The following is a 24931-nucleotide window of genomic DNA, read 5'->3' as shown; positions in this document are numbered from 1 at the left end:
TTGGGGGACGCCCTAACTGACTCCCCTTCTGATATAACTATGGCGGGAGCAAGAGGGTTTGGGGACTCAGGATCACTAATTGCTTCGCTTGGGAGATTGGGTGATAATGGTATGGACAGCTTGCTGGGACCATCATCTTCCACTGTGACTATAGGGAGAAGAGCGGCCAGATTTTCCAGCCTATCTATGTTTTGCTCTATGCCAGCCAACTGAGGGGGGTCTGTGAGAACACCAGGCACACTGGGTGGGGAAACAGATTGGGCCCGGTTACAGGCCGGTGTAAGCGACTGAGCGGCAACCCCCAGAGATGAGCGTCTTGAGGGGAGGTATACCTCAGATAACCGTCGCTCAGACATGGCAATTTCCTTTTCAATCACCGCCGCCACCCTGGTGATGAACCGGTCCATAGTTCCTATAACAGGGCTCGCGGCATTGACCCCTTATCAGCTTCGCTCCTAAGAAGCTTTCCAGAGCGAGTAGACATGGTTACGGGAAACAGAACGGACGACACACCAGGTGAATGTACTCAGTGTTAACAGAAGGAAAGGGACGTGGCCCAGCCCAGCCTTGACAGCCCCTGACTGCCACAGACTGCCCGCCCTTTGCTCGGGCTTCGCTCGGCGTCCCGCTCGCGTCCCGCGGAGCGCCTGACAGAGCGTTATATCAGAGAGCGTTGCAGGCGGGGGGCGTGGCTGGTGGTGGGCGCGTCCGCTCGCGCAGCTGTGAGAGCAGGGACTCCTGGATCTTCGAGTCCCTGCTACAGCGCCAACGCCGGTTTGATGTTGCTCCCAGCGCCTCCAGGAGCCCAGCGCCTACAAGATGCTTTCACCCTCCTTGGTCCGCGAAGCGGCACCCGCGGAGCGGGTGCGGCGAGGGGCAGCGGCAGGAACACAGAAGACAGTCCCTGGATCAGCGGGACGTGTAGATGGCTCCCCAACACACCGCTACTCAACTTCTGCTCACAGGTAGGGTCCCGGGGAGCACTAGAGACACGCGCCTTTTCAGGCTGGCCAGGCGGGGGACGTGGCTGGTGGTGGGCGCGTCCGCTCGCGCAGCTGTGAGAGCAGGGACTCCCTGCTACAGCGCCAACGCCGGTTTGATGTTGCTCCCAGCGCCTCCAGGTGCCCAGCGCCTACAAGATGCTTTCACCCTCCTTGGTCCGCGAAGCGGCACCCGTGGAGCGGGTGCGGCGAGGGGCAGCGGCAGGAACACAGAAGACAGTCCCTGGATCAGCGGGACGTGTAGATGGCTCCCCAACACACCGCTACTCAACTTCTGCTCACAGGTAGGGTCCCGGGAAGCACTAGAGACACGCGCCTTTTCAGGCTGGCCAGGCGGGGGGCGTGGCTGGTGGTGGGCGCGTCCGCTCGCGCAGCTGTGAGAGCATGGACTCCTGGATCTTCGAGTCCCTGCTACAGCGCCAACGCCGGTTTGATGTTGCTCCCAGCGCCTCCAGGAGCCCAGCGCCTACAAGATGCTTTCACCCTCCTTGGTCCGCAAAGCGGCACCCGCGGAGCGGGTGCGGCGAGGGGCAGCGGCAGGAACACAGAAGACAGTCCCTGGATCAGCGGGACGTGTAGATGGCTCCCCAACACACCGCTACTCAACTTCTGCTCACAGGTAGGGTCCCGGGGAGCACTAGAGACACGCCCCTTTTCAGGCTGGCCAGGCGGGGGGCGTGGCTGGTGGTGGGCGCGTCCGCTCGCGCAGCTGTGAGAGCAGGGACTCCTGGATCTTCGAGTCCCTGCCACAGCGCCAACGCCGGTTTGATGTTGCTCCCAGCGCCTCCAGGAGCCCAGCGCCTACAAGATGCTTTCACCCTCCTTGGTCCGCAGAGCGGGTGCGGCGAGGGGCAGCGGCAGGAATACAGAAGACAGTCCCTGGATCAGCGGAACGTGTAGATGGCTCCCCAACACACCGCTACTCAACTTCTGCTCACAGGTAGGGTCTATGTGATTATGACTATGATGTTAACACTATACTTTGTGTAACTAAAGAGATAAGCATTACAAAATGTCCTTCATGCAATGTTACCAGCAATGGAATTTCCACGAAAGTATTAGAAGACTCTCTTGTTCATGGTATACCATTTTGCCTCACAATTTGGTTTGCTCCAATTGGCCTGACATTGAACTCACACAACCTGATATTTCACCAAGTGGTTACACTGGTCATAAACTACAACTTACTAAGTATTTTATAGCAGATTTTGCATTTCATTAGCGCAACACACGTGGAATAATGGATGTTACAAAAGTGGGAGAATCGCTGTTAGGTTGGCCACATCAACAGAAACTAAGTATAAAACTAGATTCTAATGCTGATCCTCCAGTATATTCTGTTGATACTATTCCCACAGCATCTAGTTTGGTTAAGTATAAGGACTCTGCTTTGGTTTCTAGGATCAAAAAGGAGTATCCTACATTATTCAGTGATAAACTGGGTGAGTACAAAGGTTTTAAACATCGCATAAAGGTACATGCCAATGCTGTACCTGTACGTCACAGAGTCAGAAATTTTCCTCTATCTTACAGAAACAAGCTAAAAAGATATGCTCAATGATAAGTGTAGCAAGAAAATAATTGAACCTATAGAGTCATCTCCTTGGATTTCTATTAAATCTGGGGGAGATCTTCGTTTGTGCATAGACTTGCGCAACTTAAACAATGCTATTTGTGTGAATGCTCATCCCCTTCCAAATTTACATGAGATGGTTTCTACATTGGCCAATGCACAGGTATTTTTATGTTTGGACCTTGCTAGCGCATATCACCAAGTTCTTCTCCATGAGGAATCAAGGGACCTGACTGCGTTTATAACACCAGAGGGATTGTATAGATTTTGCAGGATGCCCTTTGGTTTAGCTAGTGCCTCTGCTGTATTTCAAAGGTTGATGAAAGAAACTTTAGAAGGGCTCACTGGAGCTATAGCATTCCAAGATGATATCTTGTTTTTTGGAAAAGATGAGGAGGAACATGACCACAATTTAATGAAAGTACTCAATGCCTCATCAAACAAAGGTCTAACACTTCGTGCAGATAAGTGTAAATTCAAAAAGAAAGAAGTTGAATGCCTGGGACACTGTATCAGTGGAAATGGGATCAAACCTAAAGTGTAACTGTGTTATCCCAGAGCACTCAAGGATTCATAGATGAATTGAAATTGGACTGATACTTTAATCAGGTTGGCGCTGCATTCGTCGCACGTAGTCTAACCATGCCTTATCCAAACCGTGTCCATGTGGTGGGTAGAAGAATCTAACCAACAGAATGTGCGCACTGTAAACTTGAAACAAATGTTTCTTCACAAAGTTTCATTTATTGATTTCCAAAGTTTGTTTGAAGTTTCAAAACAATTTTCTCAAGACTGTACTTCAGTATATCCTTGCAAACATAATACAGTTCTTATGATGCAATTTTCAAGTCCTAGTTGTCTATATGTTGTATATATAGCCAATGCATTTCGGGTCGACAAAACGGGGACCCTTCGTAAGGGGTCTGTAAGAGAAGTTAAACAGGACCAGTTCAAGACCTCCACATACAAATATAGTACTGTCAAAATATATACATAAAAGTGAGTTTAAGGACCTACATGCATATCGAAAAAACGAACCGAATGAACGAAAGGTGTGCGTCAAAGAAAGAGAGGCTCTAAGTATACTGGCTTCATGTTCGAAGGGCCATATGTGATTTCCAAACCGAAGGAAAACAGAACCGAGTGGTCGTGATGCGTGCGAATAAAACACAACTAGAATATCGGAGTATCAGTGAAATCTCGCATGCCGTGTTTGTGGGTTCCCGTGGTTTCAGTGAAAAAATATAGACAAGTACCAAACCATCCCATAAAACAACTTACATCGGACCGAACACTGCCGCGACTCTCTCGTTTCAAGATGCAGGAGATGACATCATCAGCAAGACCACAGCAAAACCATCGACCAGTCACACCAGTCAACAACCGGCTTTTTTAGACATAAGCCCGGCAGCCAATGCTCCACCAACACCAGAAGTTCCCCAAGAAGGGGTAAAAGAAACCGCAGAAGAAATAGCCAAAAGGACCAGGAGACAGATGTCAAAAGCGACTTAATCATAAACATTTCATCAAAGACCTTGACCCCGGCGCAAAAAAAACTTCTGAATAAAGGGACCACTTTTGTTCCCACTTACCGTTCGAATCAAGCTGAGACTGAAATTACTCTCTTTAAATTTTTCAGAAATTTGAAACTCAGATTCTTCTTCAAAGACATCCAAGAAACATAAATCAAGAACACTTGGGATAAAAAGTTTAAACCCAAGAGTAATTTTTGTGCACCTTTTTCTGACAAGACGCTGGAAGCCTTAGAAAGATCCGTGCTATCAGAAGTTCAACGCATTTCGTTCACGAAACCGAAAAGAAGTAATTTGTCTCCCAATGAATGGAACACTCTAAAAATCTTAACACAAGATAAGAGTTTAACTTTTCAGAAAGCTGATAAGGGCGGCGCCCTCATCGTAATGGACACAGATTTTTATCTCAACAGCGTGAATGAACACATTTATTTACCTCTGGATTCCGACCCCACCTAATCTTATCAACAGATCTTACAAAAAATCATTGATCACGCATTAGAAATGAAATGGATTAGTCCCAAGACACACAAATTTTTTGAGATGAAATACCCTAGAAGACCGCAACTGTATATGTTGCCAAAAGTCCATAAGGATCCAATAAAACAGCCTTTCAGACCCCATTGTCTCGGCCTGTGGATCAATATCCGAACCTATTGGAAAATTCGTAGACCGATTTTTACAACCCATAGTGCAGACAAGCAGTACCTACATCAAAGACACTACAGCTTTTTTAAATTTGCTGCAATCGGGGAAATTGGTCAAAGAACACACGTATTGGTTGTGCACTATTGATGTGATCACCTTATATACATCCATCCCTCACAATGAGGGCATCGAAGCTCTTGAATGGAGCCTTTTGAATAGTGATCTAGAAGAGTCACAGAAAATCTTCATCATGGAATTGATGCAATTCGCATTATATTACAGCTATTTTGAATGGCAGGGTCGATTCTTCAACCAATGTAACAGCACTTCCATGGGCTTTGGGGGGGGGGCGCCCTTATATGCCAACATTTTTATGCATAAATTCGAAACTGATCACATTCTACATGAACAACATTGGATCGAGGGTCTCATTATGTTCAAGCGTTACATCGATGATATTTTTTTAATATGGCGAGGTTCCAGTCATCAATTGGAAGAAAACATCAAAACACTGAACACCGTAAATGACTGTATCAAATTCACTCATAAGATTGAATCAGAAACAATTCAGTTTCTAGATGTACAAGTCGCATTGCGCAACAACACCATTACCACTAAAGTCTACACGAAAAAGACAGACAAAAATGCCAGTTTGTTGTTCCAGAGCTTTCACCCAGAATCGCTCAAAAAGCACTTTCCCACGTCTCAATATATTAGACTCAAAAGAATTACCACAAATGATCAGGATTTACATGACTCCCTTGAACAACAAACTCTTAAATACCAACAAAGAGGACATCCTCAAGATATCTTGGACACATCTCTTAATAAAATCTCAGAATTACCGAGAGAGACACTATTACAAGAGAAGACAAAAATCACTGAGAAAAAAAACTTATGTGTTTTGAAGTACTTCTACCGAGTCTACCAGAATTAAACGCATCATTAATAAACATTGGTCATTGATCAAAATGGAACCAGACCTTAAGGATTTATACAGTGAAAAAGTAACTTTTGCATTTCAAAGATCCAAGAATTTGAAAGAATTACTTAATACTGCTGAGAAAACCAAGGTTATATGGAAAGGAATGCAGAGATGTTTAAATTGCACACATTGCAATAATGCCATAGTAGGGTCAACATTTACTCATCCCACCTAAGGTCATCAAATTGCATTAAGACATTCCAGTACTTGTGACACCACTAATTGCATCTACGCAATCAAATGCCCGTGTGGCAAAACATACGTGGGACAAACTGAGTGCAAAATTAAGGTTCGGATCACCGAACATTAGAGTAACATCCGCTTGGCTAACATGAAATCCACCATAGCCAGTCATTGGAAAGAAGCTGGTCATCAAATTTCGCAACTCAGATTCATGGTTCTGGAGACGGCTACACAACGTCGAGACATGGATCCTTTGAAACAGACTCAGAATGGAGTATTTTTGGATCAAAAAATTTAACTCTATGCATCCGATCGGGATGAATGATCGGATAGAACATTCATGTTTTTTGTAATGAACTTCCGTATTCATGCATTGATTGATGAGAAGTCCTGAGCCCCGTTTTTCATCTCTCTATTTGCTGCTCGTAATGTCATATTTTATTTTACCTTGTTTTGTGATATATTTCCAGCAGTACATGTTTTTACAATGCATTTCTGTTGTTTCTTAAACCCATTTCTTGTGTTTTGCACTCGACTTCACTCGTACACATTGTTTACATTTCCTTTCACGCAATTCCGTCACTCCAATCACATGGTATCCCTAGGGTTCTATCGGGTTTCCCCATTGTTTCCTCACACGCGTCACATGACCTTGCAATGTAGATATTATCCAATAACGAGTCCCGTTAGGTAAATCTCCTGCATCTTGAAACGCGAGAGTCGCGGCAGTGTCCGGTCCGATGTAAGTTGTTTTATGGGATGGTTTGGCACTTGTATACATTTTTGCACTGAAACCACGGGAACCCACAAATACGGCATGCGAGATTTCACTGATACTCCGATATTCTAGTTGTATTTTATTCGCACGCATCACGACCACTCTGTACTGTTTTCCTTCGGTTTGTAAATCACATATGGCCCTTCGAACATGAAGCCAGTATACTTAGAGCCTCTCTTTCTTTGACGCACACCTTTCATTCATTCGGTTAGTTTTTTCGGTATGCATGTAGGTCCTTAAACTCACTTTTATGTATATATTTTGACAGTACTATACTTGTATGTGGAGGTCTTGAACTGGTCCTGTTTAACTTCTCTTACAGACCCCTGACGAAGGGTCCCCGTTTTGTCGACCCGAAATGCATTGGGTATATATACAACATATGGACAACTAGGACTTGAAAATTGCATCATAAGAACTGTATTATGTTTGCAAGGATATACTGAAGTACAGTCATGAAAAAATTGTTTTGAAACTTCAAACAAACTTTGGAAATCATAAAATGAAACTTTGTGAAGAAACATTTGTTTCAAGTTTACAGTGCGCGCATTCTGTTGGTTAGATTCTTCTACCCACCACATGGACACGGATCAAACCTAAAGCATCACATTTGGAGAATATTAGTAAAGCTCCTATTCCTGAGAACAAGGAACAATTAGTTGCTTTTTTAGGATTAGTGGAATTTTACGCTAAATTCCTCCCAAATTATGCAACTGTGATTGAACCGTTTAGGAATCTACTAAAGAAAAATGCCAAATAGAATTGGGTTGATACAATGACTGCAACGTTTACTACTGTTAAGGAGATGATTACCAAAGCTCCGTGTCTTAAACGTTTTGTTATTGGTAAACACTGTATTGTAATGGTAGATGCACGCTATTGTGGATTAGGTGTGGTACTGATCCAAGAAGAGTGGGGTAAAGAATGGATTGTGGCATATGCCTCAAGAACCCTGAGGGAATCTGAGCGTCATTATTCTGTGATTGAAAAGGAGCCATTAGCATGCGTATGGGGTGCAGAACATTTTAGACCATTCTTATGGGGCACTAAATTCACCATCAAGTCTGACCATAAACCTATAGTTCACATCTTATCACCTGGGGGTGGACATACATTATCATCAAGATTGGCCAGACTCATCAAGATTACAAAATGCCCAATATTCATTAGAGTATGTTCCTGGGAAATCACATGTTCATGCTGACTGTATGTCAAGGCTACCTCTTCCATGCAAAGATTCACAGTGTTGATACTGAGGAGTGTGAATTAGCTTCATGTGGTATGTGATGTGAATTTATTGTTTGGTGAGAATTCCATGGTCCATGATGAGCAATTGTGGAATGAAAAGATGGAAAAGGATCAGGAACTCAAAGAAGTAAAGGAGTTTATATTAAATGGTTGGCCAGAAGAGAAAGAACTCATTGAAAGTTTAGCTAGTTATTACAAGATTCGAGATGAATTGGCCATAGAGAATGGAATTATCTTAAGGGGGGGTAAATTAATTCCGCCTTTTGGTCTCAGGAAGATGTTTGTTGATTTTGCTCACAAAGGGCATTTTGGAATTTCAATTACTAGGAGACGATTAAAAGATAGTTTTTGGTGGCCAGGAATAGACTCATATGTTGAGCATCAGGTGAGACTTTGTAGATTGTGCGCTAACAGTGATAAGTCAGCTAAGGCTTTAACTACTACTCCACAACCAGTAGATTTACCTGCTGCACCATGGAGTAAACTAGGTATTGACATTATTGGCCCATTTACTATATTACTGCATCAATATTCATTAGGGATTGTGCTTATGTATTATTTCTTAAATGGCCAGAGATTAAGATGGTTAGGGAAGTTACCTCTGGAACTATCATTCAATTTTTAGATGAAGTCTTCTGTAGAGAAGGTATTCCTCAGGAGATTGTTACAGATAATGGACCACAATTTGTTAGCAAACAAATGGAAGATCTAATGAGATGTGGCATAACTCACAAAAAGATTGCAGTTTTTCATCCAGAGGCAAATGGTCAAATTGAGAGGTTTAATAGAGTTGTTAAAGAAGCAATTCAATTGGCCGTTAAAGGTGGTTTGTGTTGGGAAAAAGCCTTACAATCCATGTAGCTTCCTTGTAGAACAGCTCCTAATGCGGTCACTCTACTGACACCCTTTGAATTATTGAGAGGACGTAAACCTAGTACAAAATTAGTTCCATGGTTGTTAAGAAACAAAGATAAAACATGAGCGGAGTTTGCTGAGATTGATTTCAAAGAAATTCGGCGGAAAGTAGAGACTTATAAAGCAAAAATGAAGAATGTATTTTAAAAAAATAAGACTGTGAGAAATGCTTTTGTTCAAGTTGGAGATTTAGTACAGTTGAAGAAGAATTGCTCTGTACGTAAGGGAGTACCAAACTGGTCTGATCCCAAAGAAGTTGTTGAAGTATTCAAAAATGCAGTACGAGTGGAAGATGGGAGTTTTTGGAACTTTAATAGAGATTCAATTTTTAAAAGGCAGAAAAGAATTTTGTGATGATAACTCTTCAAATGTATTTCTGGATGTAAATAGTGAGAGCATGAGCACTTCAAATTCTGAAATATCTGTTAGTGAACAATGTGTTTCTGCTCCTACATGTTCAACCAGAAGCTCAAGAGTTCGTAATTTACCCACCAAATGTAAGGATTGTGTGCATGTTTAATCTTTGTAAAAAAAAATTAAAAAAGGAGGTAGGGGTGTTGTATGTTGATATTTGAAGTGGACAAGAGCGCACACGCGCGCGTCAACTTCAAATAATAATTCAGGAGGTATGATTTGAATGGTAGGCGCGTGAGATGTGCATGTTTGCTGCATGAGTTGTGTATGTTTGATTGCCGCAGGAGTCGTGTATGTTTGAATGGATGTTGGGAGATATAGGCATGGTAGGGTGACAGTTACGGACATTCTTGCTTTGTACCTGACTGAAGAGAGACGCATAATAAACAGCTCCGCACAGTACCGGTTTCCTTATCTTTTTTTTTAGATTTCAAAGAATGTGATGAATACTTTTCTACAACTACCTCTTCATTTCGTGAACGGCAAGTGTCCTTCCTCTCATGTTGTGTGAAGTGGAAGGATCCTCCTGCTATGGTGCAGGCTGGGTCCTGTTCGCTCTAATGACTCCAGGGATTGCACGTTACAGGCCTCACTGATTTGAGCTATTGTTCTGTCAGTGTGACTGATGGTGATTGTGAACACAATGACAGAAGTCATACTAGCATGTTAGTTCACTGGAGCAATGCTGTGCATTTAAAAGGGCTCTGTTTTAGATCATAAGGAATCTCAGCCTCTGTGATAAGCTGATCTCGGTGCATGCTCTGCGCTTGCGTGTTACAGGTCTGTCAGGGGGCAATGTATTGCATTGCGAGGTACCTGGTGTGCACACTTACATCAATCATGGAACGTGCACTCTGCACTTTTATCCGCTATCGTGGTTTGCTTTGGAATTATGTCACTTTAGTGAAAAACATGAGTCTTCAATAAACACTTTTTTTTTTTATTAAGTATAACAAGCAAGGCAAAAAACAATATACATAGCGCTTTGTTCACATGAGGCCAGATAAACAGTACATCAAATAATAAGCAATTATTATAAGGAAAGAGGAGTACAGGGGCAAAGCAGCAAGCAGACAACATTGCAAACATTGAATGTGGGGTCAGGGGGAAAGTGGGATATCGATGTTATTTACTGCAGGTGGTGTACATATGTCTCCTCGATACCTATTCCACGGCCCCCAGACTCTATGCCATTTCCGGGGGTGGCCACGGGCCAGATACACCGTTTTTTCCCGAAACATGCACCAGCCCATGTTTTCCTTCCATACCTCAACCGTAGGCAGCCTTTGGGATCCCCACAGTTGTGCGATATCACGCTTAGCGATCATGGCCCACAGGGTCGTCCACTGGGTCTGGGGCACGTTGTAATCCGTGGGTTCCCAGACATTTAACAAGCAGCGCCTGGCCTCCGGTAAGAGAGGAACACCCGTAACTTCTTTCAGTACATCATACACCCCGTTCCAATAAGCCGCCACTTCAGGACATTCCCAAATAATATGAAGAAATGTCCCCACCAGACCACATCCCCGCTTACACAAACCCTACTCGGAAAAGCCCATGCAAACTAGATGGGGGCCCGCGATGTACACCCTATGAAGAATCTTAAGCTGGACCAGCCGAAGTCTCGCTGGAATCGCAACCTCCTTGGGAGAGGAGATCGCCGACTGCCAATCCTCGTCATCCAATTTGAGGCCGTCCCGGACCCAGAGGTCACGCAAGGGCAACAGGAGATCCCACTAATCGTTGATCAGCTTTTTATAGACAAGGGAGATTGTACTGTCCGCAACATGACCATCTAGCAATCTATCTTCAAGCGGGGACGACTCAGGGACCACCTCCCCCATTGAAAAGACGGACATCAATGCATGGCAGATCTGGAGATAGCGGAAATACTCTGAGTTCCCCAATTCAAACTCCGTCTTTAATGTATCAAACAATTTCACTTGTCCCTTAACCCAGAGGTCTCCCACCTTGCTAATGCCAATGAGGTCCCACTTATCGAACCCTTTTGTCTTCCACAGTGTACCAAGTCTATCAGAGTTGAAAAGTGGGGTCGCTAAAGTCAAGAGGTCCTTCCATCCCATAGAAGTAGTTGCATCTTGCCATACACGAACTGCCGTCTTAGTAGGCCCTGACAATGACTTGACCACTGATTTAGGGTACAGTGCCCTATAGTAATTACCCCCAGGCAACAGCCATCTATCCATAGCGAACGCAGGATTCAATTCAGGACCATACATACCATGATTAATGGCCCCCAACTGAGACACCCAGTAATATCGCTTGATGTCTGGGAGGGCAATATCCCCATCGTACCACGGGAGCGTTAGTTTGGCCAGCGCAATGCAAGGTCTACCATCCCATATCAGTTTCCCCTGGAGAACCTCGACTTTACAAAAATAACTGGCGGGGACTATATCAAGAGTGTTTTGGAGGGCATATAGGAAACGAGGCAAAGACATCATCTTAAAGAGGGCCGCGCGTCCCAACGGCGAGAGTGGAAGTCTACGCCAACCCGCGATGTCCTGCCGCAATCTAGTTAAAGGTGGGAGAAGATTCAGCTCATACCGAGCCACAGGGTCTGTGGAGACCCAGATACCAAGATATTTAAATCCCGTCTGCGTCACCTGTATGGGGCAGTTACGCGGGAGGTGGGGTACGTCACCAGAAGGAAACGTACAAATAGGATTTTGCCCAATTGATAATTAAACCCGAGTTTCTACCAAAGGAGGCCAGGACATCACAGAAAACCATCAACGACTTCTTGGGCGAGGTCAGATATAGCAGAATGTCGTCTGCATAGAGCGAAATGCGATTTTCATAGTCGGAGGACTACCGAATACCCCTTATCGAGGGCTCCCAGCGGATCCAGGTGGCAAGGGGCTCAACGGCCAGGGCGAACAGGAGCGGTGACAGGGGACACCCCTGAAGGGGACCACGCCCGAGACTAAACGGAACCGAGACTCGACCGTTTACTACAATTTGCACAAGGGGGTCTTCGTAAAGAAGTCGGACCCAACCGATAAAACCGGGACCAAAACCAAATTTAGCTAATGTAGCCCACAGATAAGGCCACTCAATAGTATCGAAAGCCCGTGGCATCCAAGGACGCCAAAATCGGCGGCTCGCGCAGCGTCGCAGCCATCGCGAGAACTCCGTGCAGACGCCTGAGATTCAATGCAGTGTTCCGATGGGGAATAAAACCGGACTGATCCGGATGGATCCGTTCGCTAATGACAGTAATCAATCGATTGGCCAGTACCTTTGCAAGAATCTTAGGCTCGGCGTTCAAAAGAGATGTAGGTCGGTACGACCCACACTTGTCCCTCAGTTTCCCCTCCTTATGTATAACAACAATCGTCGCAAGTCACTGATCTCGGGGGAGAGAACCACGTTCACGAGACTCCAAAAACATCTCTCTCAAATAGGGAGCTATCTTGTCGGGCCGCAACTTGTATAGCTTTATCCGCAGCCCATTAGGACCCATGGCCTTACCAGACCGCAAGGAGCGGATCGCTAGGGCAACCTCATCAGCGGCTATTGCGCTGTCCATTTGCTCTCTGAGTCCGAAAGACTCGGCAAAGCAATGTCACGCAGCAACAAATGAGAGTCTTCCTCCGGCCTATCCGACACGGGGGAGTACACCGTCCGAAAATGATCAGCAAAGCACTCAACAATCTCTGCCGGGTCCGAGACCCACTCACCATCTCAATCTCAGACACAACACGACTAGCTCTGTCCCTCTTGTCCAACCATGCTATCAATTTACCTGCTTTATCTCCCACATCATATAGACGACCCTGTTGCTCTCGACTCATGGCCTTAGCTGCATCCGTAACCAACGCCCTGTATTCCAACTGTTTTAATCGCAACATATGTGTCTTCGCGTGGGTAACCTCCTGTTCCAGGTCTAACTCCAGGTCCGCTATTTCAGTCTCAACCTTCACTACCGCCTCATCTCTCTGTTTCTTAACGCCCGCAATCAGAGACAGGGCTTGACCCCTAAGTACTGTTTTAAAGGCCTCCCAAAGCAACACTACGGACGAAACAGAGCCCTCATTCTCTGAAAAATATAGATCAAGTGACTTTTTAAATCGTGACGAGTTTTAGGATTGCGGAGATACCAAGGGTTGATCGGGGCCACCCGCCCCTCGGTCCTCGAAGTCAATTCAATTCAAAGCCATAAAGGAGAGTGATCAGAAATTCCCCGAGCCATATGTTTAACCTCAGCGACAAAAGGCGCCTGTGCAGCAGGCACCAAGACGTAATCAATCCTCGAAAGGCTACCATGGGCACCAGAGTGGAATGTGTATTGCCGCTGAGAGGGGTGCAACAGTCTCCAGCAGTGTACAAGACCTAAAGTATCGATGAGATCATGAAGCCAGTTCTGCGCCCCCTTGAGGTCCCTAGGTGGATGTCTATCAAAGATACCAGATACAACTGCATTAAAATCACCACCACCCAGTATTAATGATCCCTCGGGAGAGCAAGGAGTACCCGCCCCAAGACTGCAAAGGTAGTGGACTGTAGGCCGGGAGGGACATATACGGAGACCAGGGAAAGGGTCCTGCCCTCCCAACGACTAGTAAGGACGACATAGCGCCCTCTATCATCGAGGACCGTTGCATCAACTTTCAACGGGAGAGAGTTCTTAATAAGAATACCCACCCCTTGGGAGCCCAAGGAGAACCCTGCATGGGCGACTAAACGATACCCCTTCCTATTCATAGCGTAGCATGCATTTCCTATCAAGTGAGTCTCCTGAAGTAGGACCACATCTGGGGAGTGACGTTTTAACAGCTGCAGCACTACCCCACGCTTTATCCTATCCCCCAACCCATTTACATTCCAGCTCAGAAGCCTCAACCCCCTACCCCCATCCCATGCGAGGAAGAAAATCCAACCCCAAGAAGAAACCAGCGCTTCAATCAGAAAGTCTTGCAATACTTTGCCTTGCGGGGAACAAAACTGGAAAAACAACAAAAAAAACCTCCCCCCCACCAAAAGCCCGTTACAAAACCCCCCACCCTGCCCCCTGCATAAGACTAGAAAGCCACCCCAACTTGCAGTGTGCCTGTCGCCCCCACTCTAAACTAATCTACAGAAAGTCAAGCAGAGGAGGAAAACGACCCCTGATAGCCCCGCAACCCCCCGAAATGCCTCACAGAGTCATATTACACAGTTAATGCACCACAGTTCGAAAACTACAGAAAACCCCAGGAACCAGTCAATGATAAGGCTTATTCCTGGTCCATCAATCCGCCCTCTGCACCACCGCTCTGCCCGTCCGGAGGATGATGGTCTGGAAGAGTATCAAGCCAGTCGGCCAGCACGTCTGGTCTGCCGAAAAAAATTATTCCGCTCTGCATGTTCAATGCGCAACTTGGCCGGAAAAAGCATGGCGTACTTGCGGCCCATCTCACTGAGTCTCCTTTTCACCCCAAGAAAACCAAGTCTCTGTTTCTGAACAGCTTGGGTAAAGTCTGTATAAAAACTGATGGTAGTGTTCTCAAACTTTATGGGACCGCCTGCCCGCGAAGCTTGCAGGATAACGTCTCTATCACGGAAGTTAAAAATCCGCGCTATCATAGGCCGCAGCGGGGCACCCGTCTTGGGTTTTCCACCCGGAACCCTGTGGACTCGTTCCACAGTGAATAAAATTACTCAGTCCCTTGGGTGCAAGGTGATTCATGATCAGGTTCTCCACAAAAAGGATCAGCTGCCGGATCCTCCGCCTTCTGTGGAACCCCTATGATACGGACGTTATTCCGCCTAGACCTTCTTTCAAAATCCTCCAGACGACGCGCAAGGAGGTCATTGGAGGCCCTCAAATTGCGAACCTCCGTCTGTATCTCAACGACGTCGACCATCAGACCAGAAGTCTTAATATTCAACGATTTAACCTTTTCGTTGGTTTTCGTTAGGTCCGTGCGAATCAGATTCACATCAATCGCCACAGTGTCGAGTTTGTGGCCGAGAGTCTCCATTTGTTTCCCGAGGGACGATCTGATCCCATCGATGGCGGCCATGACGTCTTGCAGGGTAGGCTCCGCCACTGAGGTCAGTGGATCTCTCGTCCCCTCCAGCGACCTACCCGGTTCACTGGGCGACACCTTAGCCTGGGCATAGCGGTTCATGATGTTGGTTTGGGTATAGCCATCCCGCCGAGTGGTCTTAAACCTCTGTTTGTCCCCCTCCGGCTTCCCCGCCATTGTGGAAGGCAGTAAGTGTGATTCCAAACGGGGGTGGAGGATAAAAGCGCCATCAAGAGGCTGAGTGGTAGGCTATGCCCGGCAGCAATAGACGTTGGTCAACCTGAGAAAGTCAAACAGAGTAGAAAGATGGAGGTCTCAAAAGGTCCCTCGAGCGGAAGTGCGGAATCAGCCCCAAAACGCGGCTCAAACATCTCTTCAAGGCAGGTCCATCCGTGAAATACACACACTTGAGTACCAAACCAGACCGTAACCTTCAGCGAGAGGGAGGCACTCACAGTATTGGGTCTCTCCAGCAGGCGAAAGTGAAAGTGGGCCTGACCGGTCGTCCCCGCCACCTCAGGTCGATGTTGTTCAACTACATCTCGGGCACCATGCCAACTCCACAGCCGGGCATCACGGAGGCGCAGGCCTCAATCTTCCAATCGTCACAACTCCGGTTCCCGGGGTCCGATCTGGATTCTGGTTGCAGTTTTCGCCTCCCCAGTGGTTGGTCTTCACGAAGACATATATAAAAGTCAGGATAGTCTGCAGGATATATGCGGGAGGTTACGAGGGTCTCTGGAGCCCTGTGCTCACGGGGCCATCTTGGTTGCGCGCGAAGCTCCTCCTCCAATAAACACTGTTATTATCAGGGGCCACGGGAGTAGAACTGTGTAGTTAGATTGTACAACACCTCTTGCTGCTACTTTGAACGGAAGAGTAAAAGGAACACAGCCTTACATGAACCGATCTAAAATCACTGTCCTAGGGGCTTGCCTTGCTATTGCATTACTTCAAGCGACGGTGCCTCGTCTGCGATTTACAGGCAAAAACATGTACACATTTGCAATCTTTGACAAAAGAAGGCTACTTATAGTGCTCCCAGAATTCTCCCCGATTTCAGGTAAAAGCCTGAAAACGTTCAAAATCAAACTTAGACATTACAAAATAGCAACTTGAAAACTCGTTTTGCTAAACTGTTGAGCAAATTTCTCTGAAGCATGTTTTAATCAATCAGTATGCATGCGAATATCTCAAAAGTAACTGAAGGAGAATCATTGTAAAACCATAAAGGACAGCATGATAATAAGTCAGAGGCCCGATTTTGGAGTAAGACACAAAAGTTCACCCACAGATACATGTCCTTGCATTGATGCAGATTTAAGACTTTCAGGAATTATCAAACGTTTACCAAAGTATGACTGGAAACTGTACTCCGGGCAAACTTTTGCGAATTCCATTTTTGAACTAAAACATATTCACCCCCACGAGCAATACGTTTTAATTAATTTCTAAGAAATGAACTTCTTCAATATTCGTTTTTCTGTTTTTGTATTTGGGGAGGAAATTAAAAAGTTATTTTGTGTAAACAGACCCCTTTTGTCACTAACAAACCTAGACTCAGCCTTCGATCACTTCTCTGATCAACACTCTCCTTTTCTTTCGACCACAATAAAACAACCACACAACATCTACACCCCACTACACCATACATATTACCACTTGCAGCAAAAAGTCTAAGAAACACACAACTGTAGTTCATCCCCTCTTACACACAACATATGTTCATTCTGACAAACACATCACCACACCCTTTACCTTACAAGTTTCACTCTCCAACAATACTATACTAACAAATCCATTTCAAAACAAATACATCAGCATACCTACCATCACAAACTACAAACATACACCCACCTTTTGATTACACAAATGAATTAACTCCAATACCAAACTTTCGATCTTCCACCACAGCGAACACATATACAGCATCACAGCAACTCTTTTAACTGCCTCACATCCATTGGACAATTTAGAACCTTACTACATGACCCACATGCTGCACCGCCAATCCGAACTCATACATCTGCCACCCTAAACAGACACAAATAAAATAAGCAACATGCCACACCTCACAACTCTGTTTCTCCTTCTGTACTACACAAGGTTACACTGCAAAAACACATCGCACCAACTCACTCTCAAACACCATCCCCACCACCTACGCACGAAGACCCATCAAAATGCCTTCTAAGCCTGCTGGACGACGCACACAAAGCAGAAAAGCTACACAATTGCTATCCTCATATACCTAATACCAACACTAAGAAAACACCAACTGTAAGCCCCCAAAATACTGCTCACTGCTCTACAAAAAAAATAAAAATGTTACACTATCGCCAAAGCACATTCTCTAAACTATCTACTAATAAATGCTCGATCGCTCTCTAAGGACAAACATCACATCCACAACCTTCGCACAGACGCCAAACCAGACATAATATTTATTACTGAATCATGCTTGGGAGATGATATGGCTCCAGTACTGCATGAAGCTGTTCCTCTAGGCTATCAAACAATCACCCAAAATTGTATAGGCAAAAAAGGAGGTGGCCTAGCTGTTGTGTTCAGGCAAACAATACATATCACTAAAGTGGACGTATGCGCCATAAAAAAATTGAAAGGCCCTTTTCACAATATGCGATCCTATACAGTCTTCCTCCTGTAACTTCCTACTCCTTTACAGACCTCCACCTATCAAGGCAACTTACCCAGATGCACTTCTAGACACGGTTTCAAACCTGATAACACTACCCTCCTGCCTATGCGTTCTGGGTAACCTCAAAATTTGGTTTGACAAACCAAATATGCCCCATCCAAAACAATCATCGCTAGCCTAGACGCACTGAACTTGTATCATATCATCCACGAACCCACACACATCGCTGGACACATACTAGATGTCATTTTTGCAAATACAGAACAAGTTACCTTTCAAACAATGACTCCTGTCACATGGTCAGAACACCATTTGCTTGCCTTCCAACATAACACAACACTAAGCGGCACACCTAATACCACCTTACATCCATCCACCTATCGGCCACGGAACAAACTCAATTTTGAACACACTTAGAAACACAACTAACAACCAGTAGAGATCTACAAACAATAAATTCTGTTAAAAAATATGAGTGGGTACAGGAAGCTTTTGATATCCTGATACCACAAAAAAACACATAACAGAGCAAAAGAAAACAAGCACTTCGGAAAAATAGAGAGATAAAAACAACAAATTAGAAAGCTGCAACGTGCTTTGCTCAAAACAAAACGCCAACCAAGACAAACTTCGCCTACACAAAATTAAACAGATTGCTAAGGTCAGTTATAAAAAAACAAAGAAAAAATTCTATTCAGACAGAATTCAAAATGCTAAATGTGCAAATAAAGAATTCTGTAACATCCTCAATAAATTTCGTAAACGAAATTGCCTGGAAGCAGCTCACCCCATTACGCAAGAGTTCACAAACAAACACAATGGCCTCATATTTAAAACAGAGACAAAGCATAAGCCCTAACCCTTTCACAAAGCTACAATTCAAGAATACTCTAAATCCAGCCTCTCCATTCCCTCAAACACATTTCACACGACAAATTTATGGACCTGGTCAAAGAAAGCAGGCCTGCTGGCAGCCCTTCTGACCCATGTCCGTCGCAAACCTTCAAGACAATTCTTCCAACAATCTTTGCTGCCACTCTAGTAAGGAGAATCATCAATAACTCCTTAACTACCGGAATATTTCCAGAAGAACTAAAAAAGTCATACAACGCCCATTACTGAAGAAAACAAACTTGGAACAGCTGAACCCTGACAACTATAGACCGATTTCAAATGGACCTTTCATGGGCACACTGATAGAAAGAGCAGTTTTTGCCTAGATGTCACAAATCATTAAAGAGAATGCCATACTTTTAGACTTTCAAAGGAGATTCCGTCCTGGAAGCGGCACAGAATCTGCCCTCCTTGCCATCTGGGATGACCTGAAGACTGCAACGGGGTTGCTGCAGTACTTCTCTTGGACCTCGCGGATGCCTATGACACGGTGGACCATGAGACTCTGGTACATAGACACCGCAAAGCTGGCATAGAGGGGACTGCTCTAGACTGGATCATGTCCTACCTTTGCAACAGAACTAATGACATCCATACCCCACCTTTCTCGCCCAAACCTGACTTCACAAAAGCAGGGTCCCTAAATGCTATATTATCTCGCCCATGCTTTTCAACATCTACATGAAGTCATTACTGCCACTGATTAATCAACTTCACTTAACGTGTTATAACTATGCAGATGACATGCAAATACTCCAACGTTAATACCTCAAAAACCTTGGAAACTCGCCAATTTGTAGTGTTCTCAGAGCTGTGGATCAATGGAGGACGTGGGGCCAACTCAAATTGAATGCTTCTAAAACTGAAATACTCATGTGTGGCAATTGGAAACATTATGACCAGCTCGCCATATGCCCTGATGATCGGAGAACACCGCCTAAAATATCGAAAGAAGTAAGAAACCTTGGAATGACCATGGACTCCAAGCTATTGATGAATGCCCAAGTAACAAACTAGCAAGATCACGCTTTTTTATAATAAAAACTCAGTGATGAATCTTCCCCTATTTGGGATTTTCACACAAGGTCCAGGCTACCATTTCCCTTGTTTTGTCCAAACTCATTTACGCCAATAGCCTCTACCATGGATCACCTTTAATAACCATGAAAAGAATACAACGGATTCAGAACTCAGCTGCCAAACTGCAATGTATGAGTATTTCTCCAATTTTCATCCTGACTGAAAAGCGGTCACAGAAACTAGTTACAAAGATCCATGCACCCCAGAGCCTTTAAAGAAAACAAAGCTTCAAAAGTGCTTCAAACTACGGTAAACCTTTCCTGAGGTCAGTCCTGCAGTGCCCTAGGAGACTTAGGGTGACTTCTAAAGAGGGTCGGAGGGCATCAAGTGGGGTTCTTCTCTCCTTGAAGACTCCAGAAATCACTGCAACGTTTTGTACTGCCCCAGCTCATCTTGGACACTCCAGCAAACTATTCAAATGAGCACCCCAATGCACTATAAGCAGTCCTTTGGCCTGCAGCTACCTTTCCCTCAAACTGGATGCAGCAGTAAAAATTTGCTTTTCGTTTGCGTTCCTTTTCCTCCTGCCCCCCAAAACAAACCCACTAGTACCTCCGGTGCCTCAGACTCCAGGGTATGTCCATAGCACTGAGTTCGGGGCTAGGAAGGAGCTCCCACAACCCTTGCGGTACCGGCTGACCTTCTGCCCTCTCTGCAATATTTTAATATCAAGGAAGTGAGCTTCAAGGAGTCCTGCTTACTTCTATCACCCACATTGTGGCCAGTGGGGGAGGGGATGGGGGGGGGGGGGGCACTCTTTCAAAGTACATTCACGGAGAAGGAAGGAGACTTACAGCAATGCTCCAAGGCTTCGACCACCACAGAGACCCTAGTTACAAGAGTACAGTAACATCCCAACAGGTTTGAGATAATGCGTTGATTGTGTATGTGGGGGCGAGGGTTAGTCATCATTTCACCAGCGGCGTTCTCTCTCCCTCTCTGAGAGAAGGGGTAGCAAACTAGCTTGACAGATATCAAACTTTTATGCCATGTGCTGCGTCACCCTATCATTCCATACCCGTTTTTGTTTCGCAACTTGCAAATCAAGTCTACTGTGACACCGGTAAAAACATTAGAAGCGTTTGCATACAGCATGTCATAAAACATCGCCAACTCGACATCCCGCAAAGCAATGTTCATAAACATAGTAAGTCACTGTTGTACGTTAATGCCAATATGCAAAGGATTTACATAAAGTAAATTTTTCACTTGTGATCATCTTTCATACACTTATCACGTGGGCATCTTGGTTTACATATGTAAAATTTGAAAAGTCTCGCGAGCTATGCGTTAATATTAAACTTCTATAAGCGAGGGCTCTCATGTCCCAGTTTTTGGGCTTCCCCCTAAACCCTATATAGACAGCTTTCACGCCTCCGAGTCACACTTGCATACACTTCCACCAATTATAACCCACCTTCCTCTCTGCAGTGCAGCCACTCACCTGGTGGTACAGAGGGTCACCTCGCCCAGAAGGTATTTTGGAAGCTGTTCTTTGATCTGGATCTGGCCACGCAGCGCTGCCTGGCAGAAGGTCCCGTCCAGTAACACCTGGAAAGGCTCCCTCAGCCCAAAGTTATACTTGTAGAAGGACAAAGTCTTCTTGGCGTGTTTCTGCCGCCGAATCTTCATGTCGCTGGACTCCAAAAATCCTAGTAGCTCATAAAGTACAGGGGCGACACGGCAGTGAAAGCAGCTGCAGCACAGTGCCCGTTTCCGGAGTAAACACAAAAGCAGGACAACACATTGCACACGTGCATTGGCAGCCATCTTTGAACGCTTTTATACTTCAATGGATGCTTCATCTCTGCCGTCGTGTATTCGTGTTGGATGGGAACTGAGCGCTCATGATGGCATTGGTTACTCTCCTCTGCCTGCATCTTTAGTGACTGAGGCGGGCTAAGAAAGCGGTAATCGCTGAAGATCATTGCTTCTGTGCAGAGAGCTCACTTCAGCTAGGCTGGGCTGTGCCTTCTCACAGGGCTCCTCTTCCTGCAGCAATTCAAACCTTTGAATGGTTGCTTACGGGTATTCTATGATACATGCCCTTAACTTTACAGGCAAAACACAGATGGTTTTTTGACAATGTATGTGAAAACCAATAGGGAATTCTTTTCAGTGATGCATTTATTCTCGGTTTACATTTCAATATGTTTTAGTTGAGTTCCAAAAGAGTTTGCTTTTTAGGGCTCGCCTGCTAATGCGCTTGCGCATAGCTGGCGAGCTATATTGTGGCTTAACTAGAGCTTAACCATCTCAGCGATTTGTTGCTGTGCCTGAGAAAAACAAGCTCAATGCGCAAGCGCATTGGCAAAAAGCGCGGGCACATCAAAGCCACCAGCACATCAAAGCCTCCCTCCCACAGGCATCTCAGCTTCCCCCAGCCGGCATTTCTCCTCCCCTAATTATTCACTGCACGGCCGGCAGCAACATCAAAGGTTGCTGCTGCCGTGACTCGCATTTCTCTTCCCTCCTCCCCTTTCACTGCCCAGGCCGGCCGTACTTTCACTTTACACGGCCGCCAGGCCGCGCGTTTATTTTAACATGGCAGCTTTTCCTTTTCTGGTTGAATGTCTTCTAGCTTTCCCTCACCCTATTCTCGTCACCCTTACTCACTCCCATCAATCTCCCGGACTAAACCCTTCTCTTTGTACCCATTCCGGGAGTGACCTTTGTTTCTGTCAAACTCCTCTGCTTCGTGTGTGAAGCTTTGTAATCTCACTATTGGCAAGCCGCTTGTAGATGCATTTCTCACCCAGAATCATTTCTCTCCCGGCTCAAGCTCTACCTATCCCATACCGATTTTTCCCCCACTTCCTCCAAGTACAGATTCCTTCCCTCTGTAAGTATAGTTCTTGCAGATCACCTTGCCAGTCGTAATTGTTTTCATTGCGCATTTAAGGATATATTTTCTTTTTTTCCTGTGGACATTGTCTGACGAGCAGTGCCTAGCAATGCAGCGCTGACATCTCGAGGAAGAGGCGGCTGCATATGAAGAGTGCCCATGTTTGTATTGGCATTTTGATCTTTCCTTGAATGCGGGCTCAGGCGGAGATGTGCTAAGAAACTCAAAACTGCTCCGGTAGTCTGGGTAGTTCCACTGCCAGTTTACTCTCTTGTTTCATGAAAAACTTAGTTTTTTGCTTTGTACCCATTCCCGGAGTGACCTTTGTTCCTGTCAAACTCCTCGGCTCTGCTTCGTGTGTGAAGCTTTGTAATCTCACTATTGACAAGCCGCTTGTAGATGCATTTCTCTCCCGGCTCAAGCTCTACCTATCCCCTACCGATTTTCTCCCCACTTCCTCCAAGTACAGATTCCTTCCCTCTGTAACGATGCACCCACCACACAGCTCCACCGATGCAGCCACCACACAGCTCCACCGACACAGCTCCACCCATGCACCCACCACACAGCTCCACCGAGGCACCCACCACACAGCTCCACCGATGCACCCACCACACAGCTCCACCGAGGCACCCACCATACAGCTCCACCGATGCACCCACCACACAGCTCCACCGATGCACCCACCACACCGCTCCACCGAGGCACCCACCACACAGCTCCACAGATGCACCCACCACACAGCTCCACATATGCACCCACCACCCAGCTCCACCGATGCACCCACCACACAGCTCCACAGATGCACCCACCACACAGCTCCACCGATGCACCCACCACCACTGATGCACCCACCACACAGCTCCACTGATGCACCCACCACACAGCTCCACTGATGCACCCACCACCCAGCTCCACCGATGCACCCACCACACAGCTCCACCGACACAGTTCCACCGATGCACCCACCACCCAGCTCCACTGATGCAACCACCACACAGCTCCACCGACAGAGCTCCACCGATGCACCCACAACAGAGCTCCAGAGATGCCCCCACCACACAACTCCACCGATGCACCCACCACACAGCTCCACCGAGGCACCCACCACACAGTTCCACCGAGGCACCTACCACACAGCTCCACCGATGCACCCACCACACAGCTCCACCTATGCACCTACCACACAGCTCCACCGAGGCACCCACCACACAGCTCAACAGATGCACCCACCACACAGCTCCACCTACACAGCTCCACTGATGCACCCACCACACAGCTCCACCGATGCACCCACCACCCAGCTCCACCGATGCACCCAGCACACAGCTCCACCGACACAGCTCTACCGATGCACCCACCACACAGCTCCACTGATGCACCCACCACACAGCTCCACTGATGCTCCAACTAAGCTCCACCAATGCACCCACCACACAGCTCCACCAATGCACCCACTAAGCTCCACCGATGCACCCACCACACAGCTTCACCGATGCACCCACCGCAGAGCTCCACCGATGCACCCACCACACAGCTCCACCGATGCACACACCACACAGCTCGACCTACACAGCTCCAGCGATGCACCCACAACACAGCTTCACCGATGCACCCACCACACAGTTCCACCGAGGCACCCACCACACAGCTCCACCGATGCAGCCACCACACAGCTCCACCGACACAGCTCCACCGATGCACCCACCACCCAGCTCCACTGATGCACCCACCACACAGCTCCACCGACACAGCTCCACCAATACACCCACCACACAGCTCCCCCGATGCACCCACCACACAGCTCCAACGATGCACCCACCACACAGCTCCAACGATGCACCCACCAGACAGCTCCACCGAGGCACCCACCACACAGCTCCACAGATGCACCCACCACACAGCTCGACAGATGCACCCACCACACCGCTCCACCGAAGCACCCACCACACAGCTCCACCGATGCACCCACCACACAGCTCCACAGATGCACCCACCACCCAGCTCCACCGATGCACCCACCACACAGCTCCGCAGAGGCACCCACCGCACAGCTCCACTGATGCACCCACCACACAGCTCCACCGATGCTCCAACTAAGCTCCACCAATGCACCCACCACACAGCTCCACCAATGCACC

General features: G+C 46.5%; 1 protein-coding gene across 1 annotated transcript in view; it reads right to left on the bottom strand.

The window, feature by feature from the left end:
- The window catches only part of UTP23 (UTP23 small subunit processome component), a 75954-nt gene extending 54256 nt beyond the window's left edge, over positions 1-21698 (bottom strand). The window contains exon 1 of the mRNA XM_086966138.1: positions 21390-21698. Coding sequence (XP_086822264.1) covers positions 21390-21577 — 188 coding nt within the window. The 5' untranslated portion in view covers positions 21578-21698. The remainder of the gene's footprint in view (positions 1-21389) is intronic.
- Between the last annotated feature and the right edge of the window lie 3233 nt (positions 21699-24931).

The sequence above is a fragment of the Lissotriton vulgaris genome, chromosome 4_1, assembly GCF_964263255.1.
Source record: "Lissotriton vulgaris chromosome 4_1, aLisVul1.2, whole genome shotgun sequence".
NCBI classification, from domain to species: Eukaryota; Metazoa; Chordata; class Amphibia; order Caudata; family Salamandridae; genus Lissotriton; species Lissotriton vulgaris.
The sequence above is the reverse complement of the archived record's forward strand: the minus strand, read 5'-3'. Positions and strand labels throughout refer to the sequence as shown.